We start from the raw sequence: 22516 nt of genomic DNA on the forward strand, positions 1-22516 counted from the left end.
TCGGATTTGAGAGGAGGTATTCGAGAAAGGGGTTCTGGGAAGGTCTCAGAGACGGATAGTGTCGCTCGTAGGGGTCTCGTGAGGTTTTGTGACCAGGTCAGAGGGATGATGCCGGAGGGGTACAGGGAGGGGTCCGAGCGCCTTTGTTGTCGTTTCAGAGGAGGATAATGGCGAGCAATGTTATGGACCAGGTGACGGATTATGCTGCCGTAGACTCGTATGAGCAAGAAAGTCGGGAGGAAAAAGGGTGCAACAAAGTGTCACAGGTTTGCCAATGGAGGAGGACTGCGGTTGGGTTTGGGTTGGTGAGCAGAGGAGAGGGTAACTGGTAAGTCTGTATGGGTGTGTGAAGGTGGGGTTCTGTGGGAAAGGTTGCTGTGGACAAGGTTTCCAGGTAGAGCAGAGGATTCGTCTGGGGAACAGCGGAAACGAGAACCAGCGCGAGACGGTCTCGGTGGGTTGGTTTTGGTCTGGCAGTTGGAGATTTCTTGAAGCTGACGCTGGGAAATGGAGGTGCAGGAGGGAGGAGAGTGTCAAGGTGTCAAGGTGTCCAGGGTGCGGAACAGTGAGTGACTCTGGTGAGAAGGAATGATGAAATGCCGCCGCCAATCATGTTGTCTTGGCAGCATCGGTTCATTCAGGGCTATGACTAAGCTGGACTAGCGTGACTAGTTGCTGTGCCAAGAGCTCGGGTGCTTACCTAGTACGTTTCCCCGAGAAAACCCCACTGCTTCCTGAAATCCCAGTGGTGCCTCCAATACCCGCACGTGACGGATAACGACCAGTTCATGGGTTTTTCCCTTTGCACAATCAACTCCCAACTTGAAGATGGCTTTAACGTTGCCTAGTTGTACGCTATATGTGACACGGTAAAGTCATGTCCCAGAACAACTTCACCTTTGTCGTTGAGCATCTCGACCCAGAACTCGGTCCCTGGTCCGCGCTGGAATACAAGACCATTGCCCAAGAATCACAACAAGCTGGATGCCATTTTATCCTGTCTTCTCTGCCTCAGTCTCTGCTCGAATCACAGGATCTGAAAGACTTGGTAAGGCTGGGCGCAGAGTCTAGGTCCGACAGCATCGAGGCCTATTTCTCCCACAAAAAGGATAAGATTTGCCTGCTCGATCCGGCTGCCAAGCAGGAACTGCATCCTACCGATGCTGCGGGGTTTGATGTCTTTCTGTTTGGTGGCATATTAGGTACACCGAAATTGTACCTTCCATTGGCAACTCTTTATTGCTGATCACCATATATAGGAGATGATCCCCCGCGAGGTAGCTTGCCACTTGTTGCCTTTCTGTGCATGGGTATCTAACAACCACAGACCGCACCAGCGAGTTGCGAAAAAAGGGCTTTTCCGGCCGCCGCCTAGGCCCCGTACAAATGACTACAGATACAGCTGTCAGAGTAACGCGAATGGTTATCAATGATCAAAGTACGAGGGCGGTAAAGAAAATGCGCGTCATGGGGCCTTTCGTGTTGACAATTTACACCAGTTCCCCTCGATAAGATCCCTTATGTCGACTTTCCGGAGCTAAAATTGGATGAGCATGAGTCCACAGAGATGCCTTTCCGATACGTCACCGACAATTCCGGCAAGCCAATCATGCCTCAGGTCAGCCTTGAGCACATGGCCATTAGGACTGTGGCTAACGATTCGCAGGGGATGGTTGATCTCATCAAAGCCGACGCGGACAAAGCCTTCGATAATCTGGAGTTCGCGGACGAAGTGGATGGCCTTGACCAGCTGGAAGTTACCAAGCCTTGAGATAGCGTACGAGCATGACACGCTGAACAGGGCTTGAGAGTATTGCTGCTCTTATCCTCGACAAGAGATCCAATACTTTGGCGACTTCTCCCATCAACGAGTCGCCGAGACCCCGACGCTTCGACAAAGCCAGACGCCTTTTCGCACGTGAAACTTAGATACTTCACTCCTGATGTTCAGTAGCGCATGAAGGACTGGGTTCGACATTGTGTCCATTCCAGGCGAACCCAGGGCAAGTCCTGATCCCGAGACCAATTTGCCAGCATCCCATCTTGCGCCAAAGAGCCAAGCAGGCCCAGGTGGTGATATCGCCGTGTTTTCCGTTGGGGGGCAAGGCGGAACTCAACTACACTTCAAATCGCTGTGAGATCCGGCTTCATATCACAATCTGTCTGCTGCTCTATGCACGGATTCAGACATCAGGTCATTGCGCGGCATGATGGTGAATCCTTGGTTATCTGTCGTTTCGGTCGAAGCCGTGGGCGCCCAATGTCGTGTCCGAGAGGTACGCTTTTGCTGCCACTGCACGGTGAATGCCACGATCCGGTCGCGACAGCGAGCGCACGAACAACCTTGATCGGCCCCGAACGTACATAGTCTCAACAGCCAAAGTCGAATATCTTGCTAAGAACAGAGTCCTGGAGCGATGCTATGTGGACGTAGCGTTTCTCGAAAAGCACAGCGACGTCTTGATATTGTCTGTAGCCAAGCCTTCGAGCCAAAATTCCGAATCGAGCAGAAAACCATTGAATGTCCACACGCTCAGCAGTATAGGGGACCCAAAAGTTAGGCTCCTTTCGAAGCACATGGGTCAGGGACAGCTGTTCCACATAGGCTCCTATGCCATAGGTCCACAGGAGATCCAATGCATCCGGATGGGATTGGTCAATCTCTTCGCTCTCAAATCCAAGCTTATGCATGCATCTGAGTAGCATAATGTGCCAGACCTGGATCGTGGAAACCCATGTACCATGCAGGAGTGATGCTTCTAGACCAAAAGCCATGACTAGGTGCAGGGCTAGACAAAGACACATACCAACAGATGCATGGTGCACCGTCGTAGGCGCCGAAGTCCGCGAGCAAGGTTCGACAGCATTCGTCGGCTCTGTTAAGACATACCAATAGTCCAAGATTCGAGCTCTGACGGCTTGTCGCCGAAGAAAAGACCAGCGGAACAGCTTGTTGATGTGTTCTGGATCGTCATTAACCATCCGCCTTTTGAGATTTTCCACCTCCACCAGCTCACGCAATTCCGCGAAAATGCAGCGAAAGTCGCTCGTTCTCGGCGAGGCTGAGGGGGACGGAAGACCAAGACCCAACTCGGCTGATCTCTTGCGACCTGTTACTAGGTCGGGCGTGGTCTCACAATGAGATGTATCCTCGCGCCACCACTGCCCAGGGTCCCAGTCTACATAGTCGAGAACGCTGCACGTGCCCGTAGCAGCAGCCGCTCGTACAACAAGGTAGATAAGAATCTCTTTTCTGATCCAGGAGAGCCCGTCGAGCCCTCCCACGCACTGAATCATTTGCTTGAGTCCTTGCAAGTGGTGAAAGAGCGCATCAAGGTTTGATCGGTACACCGCTGAGCAGCACAACAACAAGATCGTCTGCACGGCGACCTCGACATCGTCACCTGTAATGGGTCCCGAAGATATAACTCGCTGCAGCACACGAATTCCCTGAGTTTCATGGTCAAGTGCGCAACTGTAATATAGTTCCTTGTTGTTGGGATGCAGACGAGCGAGGACTGACCAGCAGTATGCTAGGAGGGCATGCATCACGGCTTCATGGCACACGTACGACCTGTAAACTTTCTTTTGCGCAGGCACCAGAATTCTGGCCCCATTGGATGTTCCAACTTCGTCTGCCCAGATCGTCCGCAGAGACCTTGGTTGGATAGTTAGTATTAAATTATGCCTTAGAGCAGACAGAGGAACAGGCGTTGCAGAAAAGGGGTCGCTGTTTCCTCCTTGGAGAAGCATTGACAACGAGCCAACCTTCCTAATGCTCGAACCCTGAGTAGCTCTTGTTGGGCGTACACGTTGTTGCCGCTGGGGCCGTCTCTTGACGATCTTTCGCTCGAGGGGTCCTTCGGCGTCGCGTTCAAGTGTTTCTTCTGTCTGGCAAGTTCCTGATGGCATTTCTTTCTGTGGTTCAAGGGCATTCCACCTTAGCACTCTGTGGTGTTTACCGACATGCCAGGCCGGATTGAACTTACCGGCCCGTAACCTGACAACGATGAACTTTGTCCATGCAGAAGCTGCGAGCCATAATTTTGCCATTCAAAAAACAGTGAGGCCTGCTCCAACCGCTTCTGGGCCGAATACTGCTGGGCTCGGACAGCAATGATGTTCTTGTCTCTGAAGTCGGACGTCGACTTGAAGTTTGTGGGTGTCTTTGCATCGAGCCAGAAGACGTTGGGGGAGGCAGCTGAGGGCTTGTTGGGGCGCATTGTATGTCAGATCTTGCGGATTTGCTAACATCTGAACGCTTGCCGCCGACACCATGGAGGTACTTCAGATGCAGGGAGAGGCAACAGGTTTTCACCCAGCGTTGAGAAGTCGGCGACGTCGATACAGCAACTCTAAATCCGCGATTGAGTACAGGAGTAAAGGCTCAAATAGAGTTGACAAAGTTGAAAGGCATGGAGGCGGGAAACGTTTCGAGAGGCCCCCTAAATGAAGATTGACAAGTGTTCAAGTCCTCCACAAGTCTAGTTGACGCTGCTGGTCGTGCTTGCGCTACTGGAGCGGTTAAGTGTCTGAAATGCCGAAATCCCGCGTTGCATACCACGATTCCTAGGAGAGTCAAGCACAATAACTAGGTAGTCAGCGTGCAGGTAACTCTTCTCAGCTCGAAAGCGTCCTCACGGCACCCGCCAGTTGAGCCATACCTAGTAGGCTTCAACACGGCCCGGCACATCGCGTGAAAGGTTAGTAAGCCAGGAAGCCGAGACGGAAACCGCGATTGCATCGCAATGGCCAGCAGAACCAGTACTTAATTAGTGGAGGTATTCGCACAAGTATCAAACTTCCTTTTCGACATCACACCACGTGGTCACTCTGTAGTTCAATTGGCCGTTATGTAAGCCTAAAGCGGCTAGAGTGTCAAGAAATATCCGGGGGAAAATAGTAATCCCTTGGATGGCGCTGCTCAGATACATAATATCTGGCCGTACTGCAATCACGGTCAGCTTGGAAGTCCCTCGTGATGGGGGCCGGAGGTATGAACGGGGACGGCGTAAGGCGGTATCGGCCGGTATGTGACGGTCTGGGGACCCGGTATGTGGTCTCGAAGTTTCTTACCCCGGGCATCTTGCCCATCTGGATGAAGAGATGCAAATTCATTGAAGTCAACATTTGGCTCCCTGGTAGCAATTGATCAGAACAGGTGAGGTGCCTCTGACAGAGAAAGGCTGCAAATGGAATTGCATCATAGAATTCAACCCTCCACCGTACCGACCACTGTTTGTATACGTTGAAGTGCATGACGCCTTTCCGCAGTTGCGGGGGCCTTCCCTCGCCGCAGGCAGCGCAAAAACTGGTGAAGCGAACTTTTTTTGCCCGAGAGCCTCCCGCGCCTTGTTGGGCTGGACGGGTCCTGAAGAAAAGATGTGACTCTCACCTCGACCTGCAACAGATTCCCTTTCATCGTCCCCTGACTAGGCAGGCCTTCCCATTTCAAAAGCTTCTCTAAATTCTCGGTTGTGCAGCCGCCAAAATGGTGGAAAAGGTCTACGTCACGTACAATGAGGTTCGTATCAATGCTGCGCAGGCTAAACAGCATGCGACCGCTTTTCAAAGCCAGCATTCTCTCAGATATCGACTCACGCAAGTCATCAGGTCCATAAATTATGCCAGACATCGGCCGAGAAGATTCTGAATGACTTCCAGCCCAATCTCATGATCGCCATTGGAGGTGGTGGATATGTGCCAGCGAGAATCCTGAGGTGGGCTAAGACCTGCGAGATCGAACGACAAGGTGAGCATCAACTGACAAAGTGAGCGTCTAGATCATTCCTCAAGCGACCCGGTGCTCCTAACATCCCCATCCAGGCCATTGGCCTCTCGCTCTACGAACAACTTTCCGGCTCAGACCCTGTCGAGGAGCCTGGCACAAAAGTCACGCGGACACAATGGCTGGATCTATCCTCACTTGAGATGAAGAATCTGATTGGCAAGAGTGTCCTGATCGTTGACGAGGTTGATGACACGCGCACCACTCTCGAATACGCAGTCAAGGAGTTGGAAAAGGACGTGGAGCTGGCCAGACAACAACAAGGAAGAACCGAAAAGACAAAATTCTCCATCTTCGTATTGCATAACAAGGACAAGGAGAAGAAAGGACACCTTCCGGAAGACATGCTCAAAGAGAACCGGTATCTGGCCGCCGTCACTGTTCCCGATGTATGGATCTGCTATCCCTGGGAGGCGACTGATATCGACGAGCATGACCAACTCGCCCAAACCCATGGCGTCAAATAAGTTGAGCTCTTCTGGCGTGACCGCTGGGCTTCTGGTTTACAGTAGAGGGCAGGATATGATCCGCAAGAGTTGTACTAGAGTGGAAACCTATCGGACGACCGCAATGGTGTCACATCCTCAATCCCAACGAATTTTCCTCGCATCCAAACTTTTCCTTGCCTCGTCAAGTTGCCCCATAAGTTCGGTGTAGGCTTCCTTTGTATCGTTGAATCGTAGGACGCCCAGTCCTAGTCGTCCCAGCAGATATGCGCCCAGACTCACGAGGGCCCAGAGGGGAAGGACTGGAATGATTTCCACCTGGATTTTTGGTGGCAGGATGGAAGGCACCGGCGAATCCTCGGTCAGGAGAGGAAGTGCGAGTAAAAGGTATGCCTACAACAAGAATTAAGAAGTGCTCTCCCGAACAGATACTGGGAAGGGGCCAGAGGGCACGTACCGAAGAGATCAATAGTGCAAAGGAGATCGTTTGCGCTGCGCGTCCCATGGTTGCAAATAGAACACTTTCGTAGGGGTAGATAGCCTGAGGTATTCTCCGGGAGAGGCTGAATAGCTGTAACTTTGATTTTTCACGCGTATAATGCTCTCGGCTCGATGAAGGGTTGGATATTGTCGATATTAGCTATTCGTGCTCTTCAAAAGGACAGTCAGGAACGAAGTTGCATTGTGGCGTGTCCTGGCACATGCCCTCCCGTAATGTCTTGGCGCTCAGCCTCGCTGTTCAACGAGATAGAGTCTTGCACTGGATGTATTTCACTTTGCACTTACATCTCAGCCTTTGTTCCTAAAAGCGTCTTGCGAGACAGTCATTTGACTGTGCGGCTCTTCCTAATATGCGGAAGCTAGCAAACCATTAGCCAGGCTCTTTGAAGCCAGACAGGATAGGTTTGGTTTCCATCTGCACCAGCAAGGCCATCAGCCAACGATAGATGAGAACGAAGGCAGCAGTTTGTTGATTGGGGCCAATGCAGCAATGGCGCTGTCATCGCTTCATGAAGCCTGCTTTTGGCTTGCAGATGCGATGGAGCAATATTGGTCCGGTGACGAGGCTTTGAATCGCAAACATTCGGCCGTGATATCAGGACTGAGATCCTCGTTTTCTGAGCCAACCGAGGGGAATCGTGCTGTCCTGGCTCTTATGCCTTCTCTCGTCAGTCATGTCAATGAGATAATCCAGAATGGACAACCGGATGGATTCAAGACTGCTATCCTTAGCACTCTTGCAGATTCGACGCGAGAAGTACCTTTTTGGCGACCTCTATTTGGTCTCGAGGCCAGACCAGATGGCGCGACGAACGAAAATGAGATGAGGGGGATATTCCCCCCCGACTGTGTTGTTGAAGTCGCAAGGAGGGTTGTCTCCGAAATTGCCCAAGCAGGAACTAGCGAACTGTCAAGGTCTGCGCTCAGAATTATCGCCAATTGTTGCGCAGACAATAATGTCAATCGCTTCATTATTGTTGAGCGTGGTGGCATTGAAACGATGCTAGGAATGGTCACACAGGGACTAGAATGCGATCTTGTGATTCCCACCCTCTACAATGTCTGCGTCGATTACGATGAACCCGCGAGAGATGCGACGGGCCAGCCATGGGTCTCCCTTCAAGAGAAGAGAGCAAAAGAAGACGATGAAGCAGACTCAAACACGGCTGTCAACGCCGCGGAGCAGAGACTGGGCACATATTGGTTGCCGCACGAGGGACTGACGTCCTTTGAGATTTTGCTCAAGGCCAAAGATTCTGGACAGGTCTCAATGGAGAGATTGGCCGACCTGATTGAAATGGCCAGCCGAGCAGCACTCTGTGGGACGCACAATTTCGTTCACCAGGCCAATGGACATGCGGCGGGAGACGTGATCGAAATCGACACTACCGCAGACATTGTTCACTCGTTATTGACGCATGGCTTCGAGCTTGCGAAAGAGGACACGGACTGCCGAGCCTCGATTTGCCAAGCCGTTCTCAACCTCCTCTCACAAGCGGATACTCACCACATCGTTGCGAGGGACTCCAGCATGATCTGGAACCTGATCCACTTACCTCATGCAATGCATGGTCTGGACTATGAGGATGATGATACTGATGAAGATGAGCAAGCCCTCGCTCCCTACCGCGAACCGATCCTCAAGATGGTCTACAGTATATCGGCCGCAGAAACGTATGAACAGGTTTCCGAGTCCCAATCACCCCTCATTCGCAACTGCATAGGAGCTCTCGAAGTTGACAGGCCGCGGGTCTTCTTAGCCAGCATTTGTGTGCTGCTAGCCAACAGCGTCGTTTCCAAAGAACGCGCCGAACAACTCATTCGGTCCGCCCCAAACATGGCCAACTTCTTGTCTGAATTGATCACCAAGACCACCGACTCAGGGGTCCTTCTTCCCGCCCTTAGCCTCGCCACGCGACTGTCACTCTGTCCCGAGGGGCAAGATGCGTTTCATCAAACCAATATGGCGTCGGCAGTATCAGTACTCCTTGCCTCCCCCAAGAGCGAAATCGATTCCCTCGGACTTGAAATCCAACGCGACGCCGTCGTGCTTGTGAGACTGATCATCAAGGGACGTCTGGAATACCTTCCTGACTTAGCATGCAACAGAGAAGATTCGTCGTCCCATGCTAACATCATGGTTCTAATATTGTCTATATTCGACAAGACAAGCCACCCGGACACGAAGACCGAAATAGGAAGACTGTCAATTGAAGTGCTCCGCACGCTGCTTTCGTCCAGACAACAGTTGACCAATGCAACCGAAAAAGACCGACCAGATCGTCTGAATCACAAAACCGCCGAGTCACTCTTCCAATCCATCTTCCCCCTTCCTCAGCCAACAACACCCTCGCCACCATCAACCATAGCAACGACGCCAAATCCTTCAAGAGCTACAATCGCAGATACAATATCCTGGATACTGACGCAGTCTATAACCCAGAGCCAGTCCCAGTCCCAGTCCAGCGACTCACCCTCATCGCCACAGTCATCCTCACTCTCCCACCAAGCCGAAGCCGAAGCTTGGTTCGGGTTCGGCCTCCTCTCCACATTCCCGTCGACACACAGCTCGATCAGAGCCGCCCTCGCGCGGGATGACTTTCGGTTGTTGAAACGGCTTCGCGAGATCGCTCTGCTGCAGAACACCCACTCTTCACGCCCGGGCGCTCAATCACTGGATCCGAGGTATGAGAACATCAAGGTCCTCGTCGCGAGGATGGGTCAGCAGCAGCAACCTGCGACCCAGCAGCTCCCACTCCAATCGTTGACCCTAGACACCAAGGCCCCGAGGCCAAGTACAGCGGCGGAGGAAGAGCTAGAAGCAAACAGACAGGTTCAAGCTGGTCTGGAAGCCGCAGCTGCGGAGATGGGTCTCGACTGGGTATTCATTTGACGACCTCAAGACGTCCTTCAATCTACCTGGCCGTGGAGCATGAGTTCCATTGTATGAAGGTGCCCTTAGAAGCATGATCTATCTGGGCTGTCTTTACGGTTTGAGATACCGCTCAACTTAGCGCCCACTCTACAGGAGAATACATTAGACCATCGACACAACAATATCATTTTCAACCCTACTTTGATGTTTATTCAATCATTTCTTCTCCAAGAAGGCAACAGGGGCGAGTGTTGTCTAATTCTTTTCTTTTTGCTTCCGCCCTGACTCGCGTTCCCATCTCCCTTCCTCCCAGCGGACGGTACGGGTGTACCGCTCACTCTATCCGAGAGTCTCAATCATAAGGGCCACGACGAGGCAAGAAGAACGTTTCTTGAGGTGGAAGGATACTATTGATTATGACACTATATACCTCATATAACAGTTGGTGGCGAGCGCAGACAGGTGGTGCATGCATGCAGTGTAGATTTGGTGACTAGATGAATGGACGCCACCAGATGCAAAACGCGATGCTAAATCCCATTCAAAATATTTTGCTCAGACTTCCTTCCTTCCTTCCTTCCGTGCCTCATTCCATTCTTTAGATTCTTTGGATACCGTTCCCTTCGCATCGATTTCCAGATGGACACTCTCTCGCACGAGTATCCATGGCATCAGACAAATTTGACCAGGCGACGAACAAACATTACGGACATAAGAATGAGAGTAATATGCACTGTGAAACCCCAAAAAATGGGGGCGGGAGCAAATTCGTAAACGGTCGTGATTGTGGTTCCGAGAAAACAGGTTCCTAAGCCGCCCCTCGATCTTTGGCTGGGCTGGCCATTCAAAGGCCATAACCCGCTGGCTGAACTCCAAGCCACTGTCCAGAGCCGATGAATGCTTGATGGCCCATTTGCGCAGCGGCTTGTTGCAGTAAAGCTGGTGGCGTCGCGACCTGAACGTGGCCCTGGGTCTGGACTGGGTTCAGGTGGTGCTCCGGCATCAAGCCCTGGACGACGGCAGTGCTGGGTTGCTGGTGCATGATCAAGTTCTGGGCTTGGGCTTGAGGTTGTGCTTGGAGCCGGACAGGCACATGGACCTGCTCGTCGGCCTGATGATACGCCTGCGATAGCTCCGTCCGCGCATATAGAGGTCGCACCAGTAAGGAACCCTCGGCTGCTCTTCGCTCTCGGGCTTTCTGGCAGTGCTTGCCCTGGTGTCTTGGAAGGAGTCAGCAGACACTCCACAGGGACGTGAAATTTGTCCAGGGTTGGAGCGCGTAAAAAGGTAGACGTTATCATCAAGGCGGGAAAAAAAACCGGCGAATATAAGATTCCCGATTAAAAAATAATGCCAAAGATCGTGGTATCATACTCACCGATCTCTTAAATCCGCCCGATTGAAGAACTTGTCACAGTCGCCACACCTGTAGTCTGCGTAGTGCTATCCAAATCCACGAATTAGTCCTGTAGTCCAATGTCAAGTGCGACGCGGTGTAAAGTTGCGCAAGTTGGGTTGGTTCGCATACCGACTTGATGTGCCTGTTCAAGCAGCCCGAAAACGAATATGTCTTGTCGCAGCCTTCTTCAGGGCACTTTTTCTTCTGGCGGTTCTCGTCGTGGCACTTGAGGTGCCTCCGGTAATTTGCTGCCTTGAGGAAGACTTTGGTGCATGTTTGGCACACGTATGGGCCGGCGTCGTGCATTTTCATGTGCATGGCGAGATTTCCTGCCTCCGCAAAGGTCTGTTGACACCTCGAGCAACTGTATTGATGGCCGTGCTCCCGTATGTGTTCCCGCAGGAGGCATGGTTTGTCAAAGACCTTGCTGCACACAGGGCAAATGGCAGGGCCTCTGTCTCTTTTCTTCTTTGCTTTCTGCCGCTCTGGTGAAATCGGTTCGGTCTCTCCGTCAGGCTGATGGTCTGATTGTACAGGAAACCCTGGTGGGAGACGGTGAGTTAGGAAGTCGCCCATAGTATATTTAGACAAAACCAAATGCCAGTGGCACTCATGCAAGGGTCTGAGCATTCAAGCAACTGAAACTCACCTGGCATGATCGTAGAGAAGCTGTTTCTTCCTGTCTCGTCCCATGGTGCTGAAGGGCTCGTCGCGGAAGAGTAGCTGGCTGAAGTACCCATGGGAGACCAAGACTCAAATGTCGACGCAGTGTGAGCGATGTCATGCTGTGTTATTGCGTTCTGGAAGATTATCCCTTCCACAGACTCATAGCTCACTTGCCACGGCTGGGAAAACGCGCATCCGGCGCCGCAGTTGCAGGCGCAGAAATCCCCAACCCCATTGCTGTCTATGCCGAACGCGGCTTCCACATACCGTTCTTGGCCTGGAACAGAGAGATCAGAATGAGCGGTCGATGGCTCTGAGTTGTCATTGTGGGAGCCAGCGCAGGGCGGATCGAAGTATGTCGGAATGTTGCCCGACAGCTCAGGTGACACGAATGCCGGATCAAACAAAGGGAACTCGCGATTGACAAAAGGTGCATCGAGCATATCCATTGCGAATACACAAAGCCCGTCCAAAGAGCCGTGTGGAAAGAGATCCTAGCTTTGACACATCCGCGGGGATCACAGACGTTTTTAGACTGATTCGACCTGATGGCCATCAAGTGACTGCTAAGTCCATGGCACCTGTCTCCATTATCCTATTCTGCATTCCAGAGGGCAGACAGCATCACATTGAACTCGGCATTGCTCCACGAGCATATGCTGCGGCCTGAACAGCCGCTCAGGCTTTCTCTGAGATTTCGGGGTCGAATGCAACTTTCTATCTAGCGCAACGGCAACAATGACACGATAGGATGGCCAGTGCAAAAGAGGATCTAGTCCTGAGGGGCAAATGCAGAGCCATGCCCTTCCGGCTCCAATGGGGAAGAGACAACCCTTGCGAGGGCGACCCTGTCGGAACCTGGGAGCGGCGTAAACTCTTTCGCCCACATTCCCTCGAAGGCCGACGGTGGAGCACTAGCTGCTTAGACTTTGGAGGAAACAATGGTTCGCCATTCAGCGGCGAGCACTTGGAGACACCATTGCGTGGACCCGGGCTCTCCCATTCGCAGGAATATCGTATCGAGGGAGCTTGGGAAGTGACCCATCTCAACAAAGACTTTTCTGATCGACGTGATGGGGACTCCGCGCAACTAGCGTATGCTTCTAGTGAGGTGTGTCAGGAGGTCAGTCCTTCTTCTGACCTGCGACCATTGCGGCCAGCCCGTCAACTTGCTCACTCAGTCTCTGGACCAGAGCGATTAATTCTGTGCTGTCAGCTGTGCCCAAGGCAGACTTCGTGGCGGACGCAGCCATATCAGGTGTGACCGTTGGGGATGTCTCATTAAGCGCTCGTCGCGCAGTTGGTGACTTGACAAAATCCCGGGCCCCCTCGAGACTCAGCCGGCCTGCACTTAGTGGACGGCTAGTAAAGTGGGGAGCTCGAGACAGGGTGGGATGGGAGCGAGAGATCATAGTCCGAGAGTTCTCGTATGCCCAGATCAGCGCCACAAAGGGAACATGGGTGGCTTTGAGGACAAAGATCCGAATTCGACGAACTTCCTCCGAGGGTAGGACAAGGCGAAGTGGCCGCAGCACGATCAGTGGGAAGAGGTTGAGTGGAGGCATGAAATAAGTTAGCCGACGGGAAGTGCTGGACTCAAGGACATAGATCGAATATTGAAAGAGATACTCCTCTCTCGCATGGGCCATGACCTGCCATAGTGACCAATTAGCGTGGGCGCTTCTTTAGTCAAAGTTCTGTAGGCGCTTAAATGGCCTGAAGCATGGCCTCGGTTGCGACAAAGCCACCCTACCCTCTCTTAACGTACCTCTGTCAGTGAATTGGATACCAGCGACACCAGCGACGTGATGAGAAGAATGTTGGTCAAACAGACGAAAATCAGCCTGCGAGGATTGAAGTCAGCCTTGTGTTCCGTCCAGCTCCACGGTCATCTTCGTTCATTCCCAACGAGAACGCCACGACGACAACAGAGCTCACGCCGAGGCTCGAGTTTATGGAGCGAATCAAGAGCTGTGGCAACTGGTGGGAAGAAAGTGTTGCATACATCAGAGTATATCCAAACAATGGCGAGATCTGTCGACCAAGTCAGTCGGTGGTCTCATCGGTGAGTCAATTGGACATTTACGTACCTTAACAGCCATGTCAAATCCGAGGTAGCTTGATCTGTTCCACTGGTCACTGATGTTTTTGTGGAATCGAGAGAGCTGTCTCCATACCCAAAAAACACCTTGATCAAGAGCCATGACATTTCGTTGAGGCTCATCCGGTCCCTAGCCAGCATGGTGAAAGTAGTCAAAAATCCAAGGTACAGCACGACAATCACGGGCAAAAATTTGCAAAAAGCTTTTGTCTGGGGTACCATTAGTTTGAGCTCTGCCGCAAATGAGCGGAAACATACCATCTCTTTCAGCACTGGAATCTTCACAGCCTACCGTCAGTTCGTCTCCGACCACGGACCTGCATGACTTACCAGGCTTCCAAAGTATGGGTTCAGGCTCATAACCGAGAATATCCTGACCATGTGAGCATATCTCGCATGACAATCTATTTCTCAATGATGCTCACCTAGGCACAAGAAACAATGCCACCATGGACAAGATGTCGAATGCAACATCAATGATATAGTCACTGTCTTTGATGAGACCAATAATCCCTAGGCGAATTGTCAGCTTCACCAGCTTCAGGCATCGGGGATATCTCAGGGAAAAAACATACGTGTAATAACAAAAGCCGCACTGACGCCGATAATGGCAATATCCCACAAACTCCAAAAGTCCGTCTGATAAAACATGAGTCCCGCATCTTTGATCTCGCCGAACTCATCATAGGCAAAAGCGGCGATCCAGATATACAAGACTGTTTCTGTTGCCGTAATGTGGCTTGGATCCCTCTCCACCAGAACAGCATAATACAGCGCCAGAAATGAGAGGAAGAAGCTGACTTGAAACGCCTTTTGGTACTTGGGCACCCTCAAACGGGTAAAAGGATCGGCCACACGCTTGTTGTACACTCGGGGTTTCTTGACGGCGTGCACCGAAAGATTCTCCCAAAAGATAACGTCGCCATTCCAAATGTCCTCGACGATCTTCTGCACGGAGTTCTGCGAGAGGAACTTCTTCGCGTCGGCAATGGCAGCGATTTCCAGGGCGTTCATACCGGCCATGGACTCATCCAGGTTGGCCCGTTGCGATGCATCATCCTCGTCACCTGGGAATGTGCTTGATGTGCCAGCACCAGGCATGTGGTCGAAGGAGTTACGTTTAGGAGGCCGCAGAACCGCGCCGTGTTCGGCGAACCGGGCGTGCATGAGCGGTGAGGTTTCGTCTGCGTGATCTTCCTCCTCGGGGCGACGACTACTCCTCCCACCATTGGCGTGAGCAGCAGAATCTGAGGGGGATTGCCCTGTGTTGTCGTTCGGATCCTGGGGCAGTTCGTAGAGAAGGTAATCAATCAGTTCCTTCTCGGACAAGAACGTAAGAAACTGCCACGCCACAAGCTCACAGGCGAGGGCTCTGGACTCGTTCAACCCGCTATCCGCGTCCGCGTCGGCATTGTCGAAGAGATACCTCGCCGCCAGCAACGCCGCCACGATCGCGGGATGGTGACAGTCTCCGCTTAGATACCCAATCAGAGGTTTCAAGGGATGTCCTGCACTGGTGGTGCGAAGCTGTTCGTAGGTGTAGGCGGCGTCGATGGCCTTTGCAATGTACGAAGACAATTTGAATACGACGTCGGAGAAGCTCTCTCTCGAGTCGATGATGGGTACGTCGTCATTGTCCCAAGGCTGCTGGAATTTGCTGGAACGGGGAGTTTGAGGTTCGAGGGTCGCCATGGAGGCGTCGACGTAGCTTTTGAGGTTGAACCGAAGACCACGAGGGCGCATGGGGGTAGTCCTGGTCTTAGCCGATAGATTTAATTTGAGTCATAGCAGGAAATAGGACAAAAATAACAGGCAGCTTGTGGGTTGTGATATTGGGTTCGAAGATCGTCATGCGTGTTTCAGTCTGTGAGGTACCATTACTTGGGCGAGTTTGATACACGCAGAAAATGACTGCATGCTCCTCCATAACGACTCTCGGGCGGAGCAAATGCACCAAGCATGAAAGTTCCATTGACGTCAATTGGCCATTCCTCTCACCAGTCTCTTAAGACTCCCATGGATATTGCTACAGTTCAAGAAATGGCTATCCAGCGAGCCAGCACCCCAGCCAGTCTTCAGTAGTGTTCATATCTCTTGCCGCGAGTCAATTGACTCCGTGACCGGTAAGTTGTCGCCTTATTTGTCGGGAAAATGACAACGCGGAACTCCCTAGCCTTTTGATGAAGGCTCTCACCCTTCAAGCCTCCTCGCAACGGAGATCAACGACCTCGATCATGAAGAGAATAACAACTTCTTACTCCCAGTAGGGGCCCAGTCTCGATATAACCCAAACTCTTTTCCATCCTTTCTACCTCTGTTGCTGTATTTTCGGACCCACTCCCTTCTACTTAAGCCTTCAAAAATGCCTCTTCCCACACCCTATCCGCCCAACACCACGCACACTGTGCCCGCCCGGTCATCCGTGGCTGTTCCTCTATCTCCATCCCAAAAGCTGACCGTGACAAACACCCATGGCACCCAAGTGATTGACTTCTGGGCATTTGAAGTCCCTTCTTCGGACTCTGCCACGACAAAAGAGTTGACAACATATCTATCCATGTCCCACACTCGCGCCTCGCTACTATCCCTCAGCCCCGTCGCCCCGTGCACACTCTCCACAAACCGGCGCACTTCAATCCTGAAATTTCTGAGTGACAGCTCGGGCTGTATCCACGACACTTTGATCCCGGCGTGCGACATCCACCGGTACCACCAGCTGGGCATACCGCAGGAGGAATACCACGCCAATTGCTCGGACAACTTATGAATGGCCCTCGCTCGCGATATCCCGGGCTACGTGCTTCCGGCGCCGTTCAACACTCCCACCTCAACCGTTCCGGACCCGCTCAATCTGTTCATGAACATCCCGGTAACTAACCTTGCGGAGTCGTTGCATGAGAGCAACACGTCTGCAGGCGGGGGTTTAAGTTTCAAGCCAACGGTGTGCGAGAAGGGCGGCCAAGTCGTGTTCGAAGCGCTGGTCAGTTGCGTTGTCGTCATGAGCTGTTGTCCCCAGGATTTGGTGCCCGAGGTCAACGGCGGGATCATACACGACTGTCATTTCGTTGTCGAAGGCTAGGCTTAGTTATGTAGCCCGGGGCTCCCCAGTCCTTCAGGAGAGGCATGGAGTCACACGGAAGGGGAGCAAAGAGAGGCCGGCGGGGTATGGTGTAGAAGAATCTGCTGGGCACAAACAGAGAGACCAGATTCCCGTGGACAGCCCCATATGGGTAGTATAGAAGGTCATGAACGAATGAACGGCTCTTCTATTCTCGGCTAAGCCAGAAAGACTTTTAACTTCTCGCTTGAAAGCAACATCATGTCTCATATCAAATTGACCCTCTTGCCTCCCATGCATCAATCACCGATAATGCTGTTCTCCGACTCAAATTATTCGTCGAATTGCTCGTCGCATTGCTCAGCTGCAAATTCCCAATCTCACACCAATTGTTGATTGGCAGACAACTCAGATACTTGCACCATGAACACGTGTCGCGGTACTTGTAAAAGTTGTTCAAGAGCACGACGAATGCCACCAGAACGCCGATCAATGCTCCCAACCGAAACAGCCACCATGCCCACCACAAGGGCTTTCGTCCCTTGAAGAATCCGACGGGTTGTTTGGCAAAGGCGGCCACATTAGCTGGCGCGGCTGTCGTGGCTGGTCCGGCTCTGGGAGCAATGGGAGAGGACGAGGAATGAGCCAGCATTGGATCCTTGGGGTTGATGCTCACGTCTGCATCTGAGCCAACGTTTCTGTAGGGGCTGGTATTGAGGCTGGTAGATTCGCCGATGCGTTGGCGAAGGATGTTGGGAGAATGGAGAAGGCAGATTCCGGCCGCAAGACCCATCAGGAAGCCTCCGATGTGAGAGAAGTTGTCCAGACCAGGCAACAGTCCCAGAACGAAGGAGATGATGATATCTACCATGATCCACATCAAGTCTTTGACAGGATGGCGTCGTTCGTTCCAGCCATAAATCAGGTCCAGAAGAACCAAAGCGAGAATCCCGAACAGACAACCCGATGCTCCAGTTGATGCAATAGCTGTTGCTGCAAAATTCCCGCCCAAGACAAAACCAAAGATGCCGGAGCTGAAGTACACAATGGCAAATCGAATGCTACCAATCGCTTTTTCCATTTCACGACCCATGGTGAGTTGCAATAGCAAGTTGAATGCAATATGAATTAGCCCCGCATGCAAGAACATTGGGATGATGAATCGAAACCATTGATTCGGATGCTCGTCACTAAAACCAGAGAAACCGCACAGGGCTTTGAGATCGCAGTGGTTGCTTGGTGAGTTCGGATCGGATGTAGTAGTATTAGGACATGGCCAAGTAGGAGGATCGGGGCTGTCTTGAACTCCGGGAGTCGTCCGCATACAAGGTACAAATCGAGCACCCATATTAATTTGCACATATGTCGAGGGACCGATCATGGGATTAAACTGCGGTTTGATCATAATGGGGGATCCTGTAATGATCGCTGCCTTCCATCAGCATGCAGTGCAGAGATATGGGTTAGTTGCACTTACAATTCTTGATTATTTCAACAACAAAAACTGTGATCTGTATCAAAGACAAGGTGTAGACAACCCATGGTATCTTCCCCTTGAAAAAGTTCGCAAAAGATCCCTCTATCTTCCTCCTCCCTTTTGAATCTGGCAATAACGGCGGCGAATTTGATTCGGGAGAGGGAGGATACTGTGTGGACTGATTCCGCCAGTCAGGTGCATCTTGAGTCGTATTAATTCTTGATTGATGCTTCAGCGGTATCGAGTCTGAATGTACAGACTGTCTTGTAGGGTCGTGGGGTTCATAGTAAGTAGACATGGGTCTGGTGTTGTACGCTTGCGAGAGGCGTGACTGATCGAGGCTGGAGGAGCTGTGTTTGGGATTATAAGCGAAGGCGATGTGTGAGACCGGTCTTTCATTTTGCGGTCGGGTAGACTGTGACGACTGAGCCATGTGGGACTCCTGGTAGTAATCGTCGGCAGCCATGTTGGGTGTAGGGAGAAGAGAGCGACAGTACTGAATTGCTCCACGGCAGGATACGTAAGGAGTGCAAACGAGTGTTGAATGTTCACTGCGTCAGAAACTCGAAGGTGCAAGGGGCTTAGGTGAAGCCCTAGAGGCGAGATTGCTGCTAGATCCAACCGGCCATCATCCCTGAGGAAGTCTTGATTGATCGAAGAGAGGGAGCTCGAGTTCGGCGATGCGATCAATGTAGTAATGACAATTGGGCCAGCACTTTCATCGGGACGTCGACCACCCGCAAAGCTCGACAGCTGCCGAAACAGCAGATCGATGAGATCGTGGAGTGAATGAGAGACGGTTCCTGGTATGGCAGCGAGGAGAAATTCCTGAGGCGGAAATTTGGGCTCGAAAGGGATGAGATGAGTGCAATTAATCGGCCAACAGACTGCGGTTCAGGCGTTCAAAGGAGTGCTGGTGTTTTCAAAGAAAGTGGGAGAACAGACGACAAGAGGGTGAGTGAGTGAGTGAGTGAATGAATGGAGAACGCAGTTGAGGATTCTTGGGATGGTGCAGCGCCTCAAGGGACTACGCAGCCATGAACGCACATCCAACGTGGCTCCGGAAAGGGTTTCGGCCACACGAGTACCACACGCGGAGTCCTCGCCAATTGTTTAGGCGGAGGATGGCTGTGGATGGCTTAGGCATGGGCTTGGGATTAGGCGTGTCTCAAGATTCAGGAACAAGCCTAGTCGCTGGAGCCCACAGCCTAGTGTAACCCGCACCAGGCCCAATGCAGACCATCACGCGGCCATCCATGCTTTGTGAGTGGCTGCTGCCCGACAAAAGTTCTCCTCCCACAATCGGATCTACCCTGATGACCCTTGGTATTCTGATCCTTCAAAAATAGACTCCATCCCCCTGCTTGGCCTTACGTTTTAGGTATCGAGTACAGCGACGAGTACGCAGAGTGTTGGCCTTCGAGGTTTCGCACCCGCGCCCTACGAGTACCTGAAGCCCAAAGCGAGCACGATCTCATTGTTCAGCTTGGTGTTTCCCAGAATACAGATCACATGACAAGTAATACGAGCCCAGCAAGATCATGAACGTGATGGGTGCGTACTCAGGGCAAAGAATCGACTGCAACAGTAGTATGCGTGAAGATTTGGTGGGACGTTATATTAGTCTATTAACATCTGTTTGTAATAATATATCCTTTCCTGTTCGTGGGGCTCATAACGCCTGCAAAGGCTGGATGCGAGGCAATCTTGAAAACAAAGGCTGCCAGAATACATGAGATTCGACAACCCCAAGTCAGAAGACATGGTGACACTCAGACACCCAAATAGTAGGTGCGGCTGATTGCCAACACATTGTTCGGGACCTCCTCTTGTGATGTTGCCCGTTGACCACGCATCCTGCTATTCGCTGGTATTCAATTCGAGAAATACGCCCGCTTACTTCACTCGGCTTCCTGCTAGCCGTTGACGGTACCAAAATTATCGTCGTCGTGAGTCGGAGTTCAAATAATTCCAAAGCGGTATGTGGCGAATGTAGCGAAGGGGTTGCGGTCTGCTGTGGCCTAATATGAAGAGTACCGTTCATTCGAGAACTTGACGATGATGAAAAGCACCTCGAACCGTGGTTTCCTTGACCGCAGCTGGAACTGAAATGACGCAGCTCCATTTAAGCTGGAGGGGGATCCGCGTGTTGATCTCCATTGAGATCGGGTCCATTGCTCGAGGATCATCATGGGTCGAAGAATGAGCGTATCCGGCGGCGGAATGACTCGAGTTGTCAATCGCGTTTTCCTCCAGATCATGCAGTCATCTTGCAAATGGGTTCACCCTCTTATCCCAAAAGGCCAGCTTCTGTTGGGGCAGCAAGTGATGTCGCTGGGTCAAACGTCGTCGTCATGAGCATAATTGTGGAGCAGTGGAAAAGGATCCAGTGACGTAGTATATCAGGCGGCAGAGAAGATTGACAATGAATGGTTGAAAGCCCCAGAAAAGCGCGTAGGATAGGGCAGCAAAAGCGACAAGGACGACCGAGTTGAGTACGAGTTTCTCGCCCGGGGTCATAACATAGAGTCCGAAGGTGACTTCGTACTGGTAATATCGTAATCGCAGGTAATTCGATAGCTTCGATGGCATGGAGACAAGGGGTTTTCGGAAGGAGTCGTGGTGGGAGGAGGAGGAGGAGCTCGAGGTGGCTAGGAGCTGGATGGCAGCCATGGCCATTGGGGAGGAGAAGTAGTTGGCCGAATTGGGAGGAGCTGAGTCGATGAAGAGAGGGAAGGGCTCGAGGGAGTGGTGGAAGTCGGAAGTCATGGTGATATAAGAGGAGGGCGCCAGAGGGAATGTGGGAGGCAGGTAGGTAGGGGAAATAGAAGCGGTGGTGGCTTTGTACGAAGCAGCTCGCGTGTCGCAAGGGCTTTTTTACTCGTAATGGCGCAGACTTCGGGCCTGATGGGACCTGGTCTCGTAGGTAGAGAGGATTGCCCGATGAGGAAATGGTAAAAGCCGAAGACCAGGCGTTTGATTTGCTGCAGGAGAAAGTGAAATTATGGGACGAGAAGGCTATTGACTAGATCGATGCGCAGACCCCAGGATTGCAGTGAGGAATGTGGATTTTCGTGACTTTAACGAGGCTGGAAAGGGAGAAGTGATCAATGAAAGTGGTCACGGTGGGTGCAGCGGAGGGCGAGCGGATGGAGTTTGATGACCGATCGAGTGTCTCCAGGTACTGGGTACTCGTACTCTGTACCAGTCCAGGGCACAATCAATAGAGGCCTGTGAGAAGTGTGAAGCAGCCAAAGGAAGTCAGAAGTGTTCTGAGCAGAAAGAGTTATAGGTGAAGCTCTCATGTGCGCATTTATGGAGGTTGATCACGATACCACCCTCTTGGGCCCTCGAATGCTCATGCGCCTGCGCCAAAAAGAATACGAGGGAAAAAACATGGGCGAAATGGAGCGAAATGGGGCAAACAGGGCAAATAGGCAAAGGCCCGGCATCACTCGGATTTGCGGGAGACGCTGGATGACCAACAATTGGTTCAGCCCGCAATGGGCCAATGGCCCGTGACCAAGCGCACCAAGTTGCACCAAGCGACTCCTCGCAACCAAAATATTCATCCGGCAAATGCGGCTCAAGGTTCCCGGAGGGAGTCAAGGGTTGGTCACGACTCACCGCCCACAACTGCGCCGTTTCGCTCTTCTGCCCACACAACCACACTACCTTTTTCATCCACTTGTATGTACGATGATGTGATATTTCTCTCGTCGTCTTTCTGGTATCTTCCTGCCCTCAGATGATGTCGACGTCTCCAGTGTAAACTTAGCGCTTCCAGCCTGCTGACTACGCACCCAACAAGCTGTCATCGCAGTTTGGCCCCCCGACGAGTCATTCGACCAAAAGTTCCCTTCATCATGACTTCTTCTGACAACGCTTTGGTCCTTCCGCTTCTTCCGGGCTCGCCGCCCAGCAGCCCCTCTTACTCCTCCTTTACAACGATCGCTCTCGCGTCCCTCGATCTTCATGATCATCGCCCATCTCGTTCTCTAAGAGATCCCTGGTCAGGCCATGATTCCAGGAAAGAAGAAACCGGAGCACAAAAGTGAAAAGAAAATATTCCCTGCTTGAGCATAATATTCAAGCAAGAGGTGTCGCCTTGGGTTGCCCCTCCTGGGCCCATCTACCTAATTATTCAAGATCATATTTGGTGGGTATTATAACCTCTACAGTCGTTTCGTCATGGAGTCCAAACC

General features: G+C 51.9%; 11 protein-coding genes across 11 annotated transcripts; 5 read left to right on the plus strand and 6 right to left on the minus strand.

Annotated features, from left to right (window-relative positions):
* Positions 1 to 877: 877 nt before the first annotated feature.
* Positions 878 to 1771, plus strand: Z520_02748 (uncharacterized protein; the record flags this gene model as incomplete). Its single annotated transcript, XM_016773261.1, has 5 exons — positions 878 to 1202; positions 1260 to 1277; positions 1328 to 1438; positions 1500 to 1618; positions 1667 to 1771. 5 exons carry the CDS (start codon positions 878 to 880, stop codon positions 1769 to 1771), a joined length of 678 nt encoding a protein of 225 aa, XP_016635318.1.
* Positions 1772 to 2370: 599 nt separating this feature from the next.
* Z520_02749 (uncharacterized protein) lies at positions 2371 to 4223 on the minus strand (the record flags this gene model as incomplete). The annotated part of the gene is made up of 3 exons (XM_016773262.1): positions 2371 to 3658; positions 3769 to 3902; positions 3990 to 4223. The coding sequence occupies 3 exons, from the start codon at positions 4221 to 4223 to the stop codon at positions 2371 to 2373; spliced, it is 1656 nt and encodes a 551-aa protein (XP_016635319.1).
* Positions 4224 to 5491: 1268 nt separating this feature from the next.
* Z520_02750 (uncharacterized protein) lies at positions 5492 to 6255 on the plus strand (the record flags this gene model as incomplete). The annotated part of the gene is made up of 3 exons (XM_016773263.1): positions 5492 to 5524; positions 5614 to 5720; positions 5784 to 6255. 3 exons carry the CDS (start codon positions 5492 to 5494, stop codon positions 6253 to 6255), a joined length of 612 nt encoding a protein of 203 aa, XP_016635320.1.
* A 117-nt stretch (positions 6256 to 6372) lies between these two features.
* Z520_02751 (uncharacterized protein) lies at positions 6373 to 6739 on the minus strand (the record flags this gene model as incomplete). Its single annotated transcript, XM_016773264.1, has 2 exons — positions 6373 to 6627; positions 6692 to 6739. The coding sequence occupies 2 exons, from the start codon at positions 6737 to 6739 to the stop codon at positions 6373 to 6375; spliced, it is 303 nt and encodes a 100-aa protein (XP_016635321.1).
* Positions 6740 to 7225: 486 nt separating this feature from the next.
* On the plus strand, positions 7226 to 9628 carry Z520_02752 (uncharacterized protein; the record flags this gene model as incomplete). Its single annotated transcript, XM_016773265.1, has 1 exon — positions 7226 to 9628. One exon carries the CDS (start codon positions 7226 to 7228, stop codon positions 9626 to 9628), a length of 2403 nt encoding a protein of 800 aa, XP_016635322.1.
* Positions 9629 to 10454: 826 nt separating this feature from the next.
* Positions 10455 to 12124, minus strand: Z520_02753 (uncharacterized protein; the record flags this gene model as incomplete). The annotated part of the gene is made up of 4 exons (XM_016773266.1): positions 10455 to 10830; positions 10989 to 11053; positions 11139 to 11551; positions 11659 to 12124. The coding sequence occupies 4 exons, from the start codon at positions 12122 to 12124 to the stop codon at positions 10455 to 10457; spliced, it is 1320 nt and encodes a 439-aa protein (XP_016635323.1).
* Positions 12125 to 12799: 675 nt separating this feature from the next.
* On the minus strand, positions 12800 to 15519 carry Z520_02754 (uncharacterized protein; the record flags this gene model as incomplete). The annotated part of the gene is made up of 9 exons (XM_016773267.1): positions 12800 to 13327; positions 13444 to 13519; positions 13681 to 13709; positions 13766 to 13799; positions 13853 to 13986; positions 14035 to 14055; positions 14107 to 14149; positions 14202 to 14289; positions 14352 to 15519. The coding sequence occupies 9 exons, from the start codon at positions 15517 to 15519 to the stop codon at positions 12800 to 12802; spliced, it is 2121 nt and encodes a 706-aa protein (XP_016635324.1).
* Positions 15520 to 16138: 619 nt separating this feature from the next.
* On the plus strand, positions 16139 to 16543 carry Z520_02755 (uncharacterized protein; the record flags this gene model as incomplete). Its single annotated transcript, XM_016773268.1, has 1 exon — positions 16139 to 16543. One exon carries the CDS (start codon positions 16139 to 16141, stop codon positions 16541 to 16543), a length of 405 nt encoding a protein of 134 aa, XP_016635325.1.
* Z520_02756 (uncharacterized protein) lies at positions 16544 to 16855 on the plus strand (the record flags this gene model as incomplete). Its single annotated transcript, XM_016773269.1, has 1 exon — positions 16544 to 16855. The coding sequence occupies one exon, from the start codon at positions 16544 to 16546 to the stop codon at positions 16853 to 16855; it is 312 nt and encodes a 103-aa protein (XP_016635326.1).
* A 250-nt stretch (positions 16856 to 17105) lies between these two features.
* On the minus strand, positions 17106 to 18777 carry Z520_02757 (uncharacterized protein; the record flags this gene model as incomplete). Its single annotated transcript, XM_016773270.1, has 2 exons — positions 17106 to 18262; positions 18312 to 18777. 2 exons carry the CDS (start codon positions 18775 to 18777, stop codon positions 17106 to 17108), a joined length of 1623 nt encoding a protein of 540 aa, XP_016635327.1.
* Positions 18778 to 20663: 1886 nt separating this feature from the next.
* Positions 20664 to 21080, minus strand: Z520_02758 (uncharacterized protein; the record flags this gene model as incomplete). The annotated part of the gene is made up of 1 exon (XM_016773271.1): positions 20664 to 21080. The coding sequence occupies one exon, from the start codon at positions 21078 to 21080 to the stop codon at positions 20664 to 20666; it is 417 nt and encodes a 138-aa protein (XP_016635328.1).
* Positions 21081 to 22516: the final 1436 nt, after the last annotated feature.

Source organism: Fonsecaea multimorphosa (genome assembly GCF_000836435.1).
Source record: "Fonsecaea multimorphosa CBS 102226 unplaced genomic scaffold supercont1.4, whole genome shotgun sequence".
NCBI classification, from domain to species: Eukaryota; Fungi; Ascomycota; class Eurotiomycetes; order Chaetothyriales; family Herpotrichiellaceae; genus Fonsecaea; species Fonsecaea multimorphosa.